The following is a 9,897-nucleotide window of genomic DNA, read 5'->3' on the forward strand; positions in this document are numbered from 1 at the left end:
TACTGGTAGCTTTACAGCCCTGGCCATAAGAACCTGCCTTATTTAGAGGGAGAATATCTCTATAGGCATTTCCATTTGCTTGTTCTCAGTAAGTAGTGTCTGAGGCTGAGCCCTTTTTGTCTAGTGCACCAGGGCTATTCTATAACTTGCAAAAGGCTTTAGTTCTTTACCTTGCACTTGAAGAGCTAGCAGGTGGACTGGAGACCTCAGTTAAATATATGCCTTTCCCACTCTCTTATCTCTTTTGTTCTATAGCATCAGCATCAAATGTCAGCCCAAATTTTACAAGACTTAGTGCTGCCAACTGTGCCTTAATGACACTTGCAAAGTCCAAGCAAGACTGTTGTTCTTTCTGAATTTGTTTTGGGGGTTTTCAAAATGTGAGAAGGGTGCATTCAGCTTTAAAAGCTGTAGGCAGCTAGAAAATCTGAATGAGGGCAATTTTCAGATGTAAAAAGATGTCAAGATCAGTAAACTTTGACCTATTTTTCTCCTTTATCTGTTGAGAGAGAGATTTTCTTTTGGGGGCTGTCTTCTTGAGAATAAGTTATTATTCCTTCTTTCTGTAGCACCTACCTCCGGAATATCTGTCTTTATGCAAAATGCTACTGTCATAACTATAAAGGGAAGGGTAACAGCCCTCCTGTGTACAATACTATAAAATCCCTCCTGGCCAGAGACTCCAAAATCCTTTTACCTGTAAAGGGTTAAGAAGCTCAGGTAACCTGGCTGACACCTGACCCAAAGGACCACTAGGGGGACAAGATACTTTCAAATCTTGGGGGGGGGGGGGGGGGGGAGGCTTTTGTTTGTGCTCTTTGTTTTGGGGGAGTTCGCTCTTGGGACTAAGAGGGACCAGACATCAATCCAGGCTCTCCAAATCTTTCTGAACAAGTCTCTCATATTTCAAACTTGTAAGTAAACAGCCAGGCAAGGCGTGTTAGTTTTATCTTTGTTTTCTCAACTTGTAAATGTATCTCTTACTAGGGTGTTTACCTCTGTTTGCTGTAACTTTGAACCTAAGGCTAGAAGGGGGTCCTCTGGGCTTTTTAAGTTTGATTACCCTGTAAAGTTATTTCCCATCCTGATTTTACAGAGATGATTTTTACCTTGTTCTTTAATTAAAAGCCTTCTTTTTAAGAACCTGATTGATTTTTCCTTGTTTTTAGATCCAAGGGGTTTGGATCTTGATCCACCAGAGAATTGGTGAAGAGTCTCTCAAGGCTACCCAGGGAAGGGAATTAGCACATTGGAAGTGGTGGCAGCGGACCAGATCTAAGCTGGTAGTTAAGCTCAGAAGTTTTCATGCAGGTCCCCACATTTGTATCCTAAAGTTCAGAGTGGGGAAGCAGCCTTGACAGCTACAAAACCCACCCGTGTATACATGCCATGGGGGAAAACCAAGTAAGGAAACTTTCTGGCTTCAGAAGCCTCTTGTATAAGCAGTGAAATCTGTACATTCTTTCTCTATTTGCTTGGTTTTGTACACTTATGGCAAATGTTGACAGAATTGCCAAACAGCATGAGTTTTCCAGATAAGTTTCTAGTCTTGTCTTTTCCATTATGGAAAGTGTTCTGTTTAGTGTGCATTCCATTTTTTGAATAATCCATGGGGTGCAGATGGATTTTACCTCTACTTGTAGTTTCTTCTTGGAATTCTTTCCTTATCGGAAATGGCTCGCTGAAGGTACTGCCTGAAACTTGCTGATGCTGTTTGGTGTTGTGTAGCTAGTAATGAATTAGTGAAAATGCAAAGCGCTGAGTTACATGTAAAAGTTGATAGACTTGCATGGCATTTCTAATCATGCAGCTAGTCCCTTACTAATAAGGCATTTTCAGAATACACTTTTTATAGGGAGGTTTCCTATAACTTCTCTCACTTCTAAATCCTTCCAGGGCTCCATCCTTTTGTGGGGAGAGCTCTCTGCAAACCCCAAATATCTTGTGTGGTAGAAAGTAGTTCATTATTTCCTCATTTGTGGTCTAATGCATGACTGTGTAGAATGCCAATGGGAGATGTTAATCTGTATTTAACTGAAGCGTGTGCTGCAGCAACTTCTGTGCTATGCTGCTTCAGTTAGGGGAACCCAAATACATCTCGGGGAGTTCTAAAAAGCAGTTTGTAGTATGGAGCAACAGTCTGTAGAGATTACAGATCTGGTTACACAGATCAAGATGGCACGTTGTATTGGGATCTATAATCTCACAGTCATCACTCTTCTACTGAAGATGAAGGCAGCTGATATCTACTTAATATAAAAGTTAAGTGTAGCCTTAGGGCTCCTGGCAAATTACTAAAATGGTCCTTGGATGAACACCGTTTATGCCTAGTTTAAATGTGAATGTTGAATTTTAGGCCTTGTTTATACACCATTATAATGGATTATCTCAATTGCTCTGGAGGAACCAGTACTAGAACAGGAAGAAAAGCTTTTCCTGTCCATACTTCAACTGCCTGCGGCCTGAGTAACATGAATACAAAATTCCTCCTAAATCTACAGAAACACTTGTTATAATAATAGCTTTCCAGTGTACATTTATTGTTCACTTGAATTTTATTTTACCGCAGTTCATCAGTTACCTATTGAGTAGCAGAGAAGAGAGAACCTTGGAACAAGAATAAAAGGATGTGGTCCAAACTGTCTGACAAGGGACTGAAAAATTTCATCTAATCAGTGTGCATGGAAAGTTTAATGGAATAAGCATCTCATTCCTCCTGTCCCTTATAACGGAGACCAAAGGCTTGTTTCCCTACACCTCTTTCTGAAATGGATTGTGTTTGGGGGTGGGAGAAGAGTGTGGGGATGTGTGGGGTGGAGCAGTCTATTTTATCAGTGGTATAGATGTCAGTAACACTGTCTGCCCTCCCTGCTTGCTGCCGTTGCTGATCCCTGGTGCCCAGAGAGAATTCAACATAGATTTGACAGGTTTTGCTGCATAATCTAGCTGGCCAGCTGTTTTTTCTAAAATTTTCAGTATACAAAATAGACTTGCTTTAAATCTGCACTATTTTCAGTGGGTCACTTCCAAAATATGCTTTGGAGGGCAACTTAAAACAAAGTCAAATGCACTGATGTAGTAATGCTGGTAAATAGCAGGGAAATTTATGTCACAGAAGGGGCTCCAATGGTTTTGGTACTGAATTACAACTATGCATCTTTTACAAAGATAAAGAAGGACTTCCCTTGTAACATATCTAGTTACTCAGTGCTGTGAGTTTCTCAATTAGTGAAATAATTTTGTCATTCTGTATGTGTAAAATGAAAATCCCTATCATAATTTAACAGGGATTGTGAGAATCTGCTGCTTTCAGCTACAGTGATCTAGCTACCGCCAGAAAGTAGGTCACTTATATCTCAGGGAATTCCCTGCCTCTGAAGTTCAGAATAGGTGGAAGAAAAGGTCAAAGTAGAGTTCATGGTGGAGAGGTATATAGGACAGAAGCTTGCTATTTTTTTCTGTAGTTGGTGTTTGATCGGTTTTCTGTTTTAATGAGAAGGCTGAGAATGAACAGGGGAAAGGCTTCTGTTGGACATTTAACTTGTATAAACCAAACAGTTCAAGCAGCTAGAAAAGGACCACCATAATTCACAGTCTGCTTTTCCATAGCTCCCTGGTGCCATTTCATCGCTTTCCAGTTCCAAAAGGTGATGCGTGTTTGCTGTATATGGTTCCCCTGATGCAGCCTCCTATAATCCAGTTTGACACTATAGAAAACCCATCATAAAATGCTTATCCTGGTAGTCTGTCTCCCAAGAACTCCTCTTCCTTGAGAGGGTGTGCTGTGATATGAAAACTATAACACACCTTCAAGCCAACAAAATTAGCAAGCGCTCTGTGTGTTGCGCTTTCTTTCTATAAAAGTCTTGTTAACACCTGGTTGCTGTAAATTATGATGTCTTATCTAATCCTTTGTTTTCTGCAACTCACTTGCTTTGTTCTTTATAACATCTGTTATTTTCTGCTGGTCTATCACTGCATTTCTGCTGCCCCTCCCTCTAGCTGGGTTTGTCAAGTCGCCCATGTCAGAAACTAAACTCACAGGGGATGCCTTTGAGCTGTACTGTGACGTGGTTGGGAAACCCACTCCAGAGATCCAGTGGTGGTATGCTGAAGTCAACCGGGCTGAGTCTTTCAAACAGCTGTGGGATGGTGCTCGGAAGCGCCGTGTCACCATTAACACTGCCTACGGGGCGAACGGCGTGAGTGTGCTGAGAATAACCCGCCTTACATTGGAAGACTCTGGGACTTACGAGTGCAGGGCCAGCAACGATCCCAGGAGGAATGACTTGAGGCAAAATCCCTCCATAACGTGGATTCGAGCCCAGGCTACGATAAGCGTCCTTCAGAGTGAGTTCAGCACCCTACAGTAGTAGTACTGTAGTAACTAGAGGCAGTCCAGTGACCCTTCTCCCTCTCCCATGACCCTTGATATTACCACCCTTTGTCTTGTTTTTTGAACCCAAGATTATTCCTCCAGTTGTAGTGCTTGAGTGTGTGTCTGCCACCGTTTTTTTTTTCTTTTCTTTTCTCCTTGTCTCTCTCTCCTCCATAGGATCAAAGGACTTGCGAAAATCTATGGAACTATCCTATAGCTCCTGTGTGAAAACAAGCTCAGTGTTGGATTTTTCTTTTTTGTACCACTACCCTTTACTTTTATAGTAGGTTTCCTGCATCCTATCGCTGGCTTCTTCATGAGTGCCTTTCTATTTTGGTTTTTATTCTTTCCTGATCTAACCACTTTTCTTTTTTTTTTTTTTTTTTTTTCTTGGAATCTCTGAATACCTTCCTTACTTACATGGTTTTGAGTTCATAAGCTTCTGTACAAATCCTTCCCATTTTGATTTTGTTGTTACATGTGACCTTTAAAGCCTGGATTTTTCCATAAAGTCATGGAGCTTCTTTTCTTTTCTAAACAACAGTATGTGTCCTAACAGATTCTCTGACGCAGCAGCACATTACTGATACAACTGTTCTTACATGGTGGTGTGAAAGTGAATGCCACTCAGAGTGAAGGGATTTATCAACTTAATGTGCGCTAGCTTTAGCCAAATGACTCCCCACTGAGAATGTAACATCCCTTTTTAAAAACTTATACTGGATCGGATAAGTTGATTCTCAATTGCTGTTTGTTCCATTTATTGTCATAGATTTTGTACATGCTTTCTGCTGTCTTTATTAGGTTTCCACACGAGTTCTGCTATTTTCAGAACCATTTTAACACAATCCTATTTTTATGTACATTGAATAGAAAGAATACTGTTTGCTTTGTCTTAGATGTAGTGATTGATATACAGCTTGCATCTACACAGATTCAAAATGAAATACATGCAGAGAGTGACTTGACTGTGTACAAATGTGAAGAGCAGAAGGTAAAGGAGAGGTTTTTTTGATTTGTTAGTGTAAATGTTTCACTGTTTTAGGGCTGTGAATAGTAGAGGATGGATGTTATCTTTAACACTACTCTGACTGTTTGTATACATAAACCAGGATAGCATAGAAATGTAATTTCTCGCTGCATATATTGAGCTTCATATTGCATAACTCAAGCTCTCCGATTGTGTAGTGACATCTGTTTAATCGATGTAGTGGTATCTGAAGGAACCCCGTGCAAATGTAAACCTGGTAGCTAGTGCTCAGGTGGGGTACCAAGCTGAACTATCTGACTGTATTACAGAAGAGTGCTGCAATATGAAAATGATTATGGACGAAAACAAGTGACTTGCTTTAGTCAGTACTGATGGATCAGAGAACCTGCCTCTGGAAAATGGAAAGAACATGAATGTGTGTGGAAAAATAAACAGAATTAATCCAATGACATGGATTTGTTTAAAACCTAAAAAACATTGGGTTGTTTGACTTGATAAACCTGTTCAGTTTCCAGTCCTAGGACTTGACCCCTCCATAGCCTGTAGAGGTCACAGTGGACTCAGACCTGTAAGTTATTAACATCAGTCACAGCAGCAAGAGCCTTCAGGTTTCAGGGAATGGTGTTATCTCAAGACAAAGCTGAATTGTCCTGCAGCAAGTTTAACTTCTGGAAGTCTGGTTCCTGTCTCAGATACAGTGTAGTTGTAGCTGGTAGTGTAGTGTAGTCAGTCCCAGGATATTAGAGAGACAAGGTGGGTGAAGTAATATCTTTTATTGGACCAACTTCAGTTGGTTAGAGACAAGCTTTCGAGTGACACAGGGCACTTCTTCATGTTACCAGTAGAAGTTGGTCCAATAAAAGATATTACGCACCTTGTCTCTCCTATTTCATATGATTACCTGCTTCTGCTGCCCATGAAGGTCTGTTGTATTTCTCATCTCTATTCCTTGCCTACCCAGTCTCCTTTAAAAAAAAAAAAAAATAAAAAAAAAAAAATGGAGATATCCCATCTCCTAGAACTGGAAGGGACCTTGAAAGGTCATCGAGTCTAGCCCCCTGCCTTCACTAGCAGGACCAAGTACTGATTTTGCCCCAAATGGCCCCCTCAAGGATTGAACTCACAACCCTGGGTTTAGCAGACCAATGCTCAAACCACTGAGCTATCCCTCCCCCCAGTAGTCTTTTGGGGAGGGGGAAGAACCTTTTTGAATGAAAAGCTAATTATTAAGTTCTTGAAGCATATATTTGATAGAGTCCTTATGAAATGTCTCAAATTGTGTTTCCTATTTCCCTCAAATAGGTCATTTGTAACTGAATATACTTTTTGGGATGGAGGTTCTAAGCTTCCATCTCCATCCCCAGTTAAAGACCTGTCTTGTCTCTTGCATGCCTGCAGTTCAATTATCCAATGTTTCCTAATTTTGGATTGTGTATTATGACTATATTGCCAAGGTCCTTGTGTTCAGGACACACTTTTGTTTTTGTTTGTTTCATATTGGTGAGAAAAACACTGTACTCAAACACTTAAACAACTGTACTGTGCCCACAAGGGAGGCTTGAACTGCTATAGTTTGTGGGAAGCAGAGCTCTTAAGGTTTAATCTCTAGGTAACTTCACATTGGAAATGGAGCTTAAGGGAGATCTAGCTAAAGAAGCTCAACCTGTACCTGGAAGGCAGGAGTACAAGTATGAAGTATCCCAGAGTGTTTAAGCTTGCAAAGGCAGAATACAGTAGTGCACTGAGTAGAAACTATTCTGTAATTTTCCATTAGGAGAAATGCATCTTACAGCTTAACTAAATTGTATTTGAAATGAAGGCTTCTGATTAAAATGGTGTTGGAGTCTTCAGCTAATGGTGGTCACTCTTCCACTGATCTCATTTGACACCATCTTGGGTATTCAAAAATAGACACAATAAACTAGTAGAGCCTGCTTTAATTGTGGTGGCTAAAACAAAATGTCATTGTTAATATCAAAACAGAATGCAGTGAAAAGTAGAATTGAATACTGATTTGAAAAGTTAAACAGTTAGGAGAACTGGAAGTTGGTTTCCAAGTAGACCAGGGGTGGGCAAACTACGGCCCGCGGGCTGGATCTGGCCCCTCAGGGCTTTGGATCCAGTCCACGGCACCGCCGGCACCACATTCCTGCAGCCCCTGGGTGGGGAGGGCAGAGGGCTCCATGTGTTGCCCTTGCCTCTAGGCACCGCCCCTCGCAGCTCCTGTTGGCCGGGAATGGGGAACCGCGGCCAATGGGAGCTTTGGGGAAGGTATCTCCGCCCCACCTCCCCTGGGGGCCGCAGCGCTTCCTGGAGCGGCGCAGGGCCGGGGACAGGGCAGGTGTGCAGGGAGCCTGCCCTGGCCCCAGTGCGTGCCGCTGCCACTCCGGAGCCGCTTGAGGTAAGCGTGGCCGGAGCCCGAACCCCTCCTGCACCCCGTCCCCCAGCTCCCTGCCTTAAGCCCCCTGCCTGCACCTCGCACCCCTCCTGCACCCCAGCCCCCTGCCCTGAGTCCCCTTGTACACCCTGCACCCCAGCTCCCTGCCCTGAGCCCCCTCCCGCAGTCCGCACCTCTCCTGCACCCCAGCCCCCTGCCCTGAGCCCCCTTATACATCCTGCACCCCTCCTCTGCCCCAATCCCTTGCCCTGAGCCCCTTCCTGCAACCACACCCCCTCCCACACTCCCTCCGGCACCCCAACCCTCTGCCCCGGCCCTGCATACTATTTCCCCACCCAGATGTGGCCCTCGGCCCAAAAAGTTTGCCCACCCCTGAACTAGACACTAAGGCTCCCATACTGTCCTTCCACAAGATGATGGATTCCAGTTGGATGCACTTATTTTAAAACCACAGCTCATATACAATTGACACCTCAAACGTGAGGTATGGGAAGGATTTTCCTCATGAGAATCTTCAGGATGTTCCTTTTTGGAGTGGGACAGCTTTTTTGTGTGTGCACACCTAACCCACCATGCATGAGCGCCTCAGAACTAAACAGCAATGCCTGCTTGCTTTTCTGCTTTCTTACAGATTGATGAAACATTAGTGTCTTCTGCTAACATTTTAATACTTAAAGTGGTCAACCATCAGGGAACTCTAAGTTACATTCTCAATCTTTAACTCTTCTTGCTTCAAACATCTGTGTTTAGTAATTTTCATATATTCTCAGGATAGGTATGAAAGCACCCAACAAGTTCTGTAAAAAGCCTTGTTGTTCCCTTGGTTCCCATTATTTCATTCAGCTCCACAAACTTTTAAGTGACCACCTATAAATATCACAAACATTATTATGTAACTGACAGGTGAGTAAGACTAGGTCTAAACTGGCAGAGATAGACATTAAAGTCCCAATTAGCTTGTTTGTTCTGAGCTCCAGGTCATCAACTTACAGTTTGAAAAGCAGACCTAAAATGGTCCATTATTGGCTGAATATGAAAAACATTTGGAAAATAAAGCAATTCCCAAAGCACTTCTGGATAAGTCTCTATTACACAAATTTTCTAGTTCTGTAGACTAGATTAAAACTGTTTTCCATTACTTGCTTTTTGGAGGTATGATGCTTGTAACATTCTCTGATTGCAGCATATATGCTTTCCATTCCAGAGTCACTGCAGGGTGCGCTCTCTAACCACCACCATAGTGCGTCCATGGCTTCAGTCCAGTGTACTGCAGACAGCATCTGACTGCCTCTACTATTGACTCTGTTTAAAAATATCCAGTTTACTTTTACAGTGGCCAGTACACTTGTTTGACCAGTTTCCTCTTTTGACAGGAAAATGCTATTTATAGTTCATTGACATAAATAAAACTGAAGATATTTCTTTTCATATTGAATGAAAATCTGTAAAACAAGCAAATATCAGTCAGTTCTAGTAAAGCTGATGTCTGTTTATAAAATTCCCAGAAATTGAGTTAATGTTGCTTCAAAGGGTTATTTCTATCAAAGTATTTTCATAGTTGACAGTATTTTTTGTTTAGATGAACAAATCTTGTGTGCTTGCTCATTGGGGATGATATTGGGGTATGAAAGGAGAAGAGAATAGTGGTGGAGTGGTAAACAAATGATTTTCTTCCATCTAGGACCTGATCTTGTGGTCCTTGCACAGGTAAAATTCCTATTGCAGAACATAGTGGGGCAGAGTTGCAGCTGATGGACAGTAATAAAGTTTCTACAAGAAAGGACAGAAGGAACTCCAGCATTTTGATAGCTGCAATATTGTATCTGGGATGGGGTGGTTAATACTGGGACTTCTAAGTAACTGCAAGAGGGAGTTTGCATAGCCAACCTAGTAGAATTAGGAAGGAAAGACATACACGTATCAAGTGGTGATGTAAGGGGCTTATCGGTCATCAGTAGTAAGATTTCTCACTTTGCCTCGCTGGGCAGCAGCAAGAAGGGGAAGTACTATATTATTGTAAAAAGAAGAACAGGAGGACTTGTGGCACCTTAGAGACTAACAAATTTATTAGAGCATAAGCTTTCGTGGACTACAGCCCACTTCTTCGGATGCATATAGAATGGAACATAT

General features: G+C 42.2%; 1 protein-coding gene across 1 annotated transcript in view; it reads left to right on the top strand.

Annotated features, from left to right (window-relative positions):
- Positions 1-9,897, top strand: part of NPTN (neuroplastin) — a 110,717-nt gene that overhangs the window by 51,513 nt on the left and 49,307 nt on the right. Inside the window, exons 2-3 of the mRNA XM_034783721.1 lie at positions 4,003-4,372; positions 8,951-8,983. Coding sequence (XP_034639612.1) covers positions 4,003-4,372; positions 8,951-8,983 — 403 coding nt within the window. The remainder of the gene's footprint in view (positions 1-4,002; positions 4,373-8,950; positions 8,984-9,897) is intronic.

This window comes from Trachemys scripta, chromosome 10 (assembly GCF_013100865.1).
Source record: "Trachemys scripta elegans isolate TJP31775 chromosome 10, CAS_Tse_1.0, whole genome shotgun sequence".
NCBI lineage: Eukaryota > Metazoa > Chordata > Testudines > Emydidae > Trachemys > Trachemys scripta.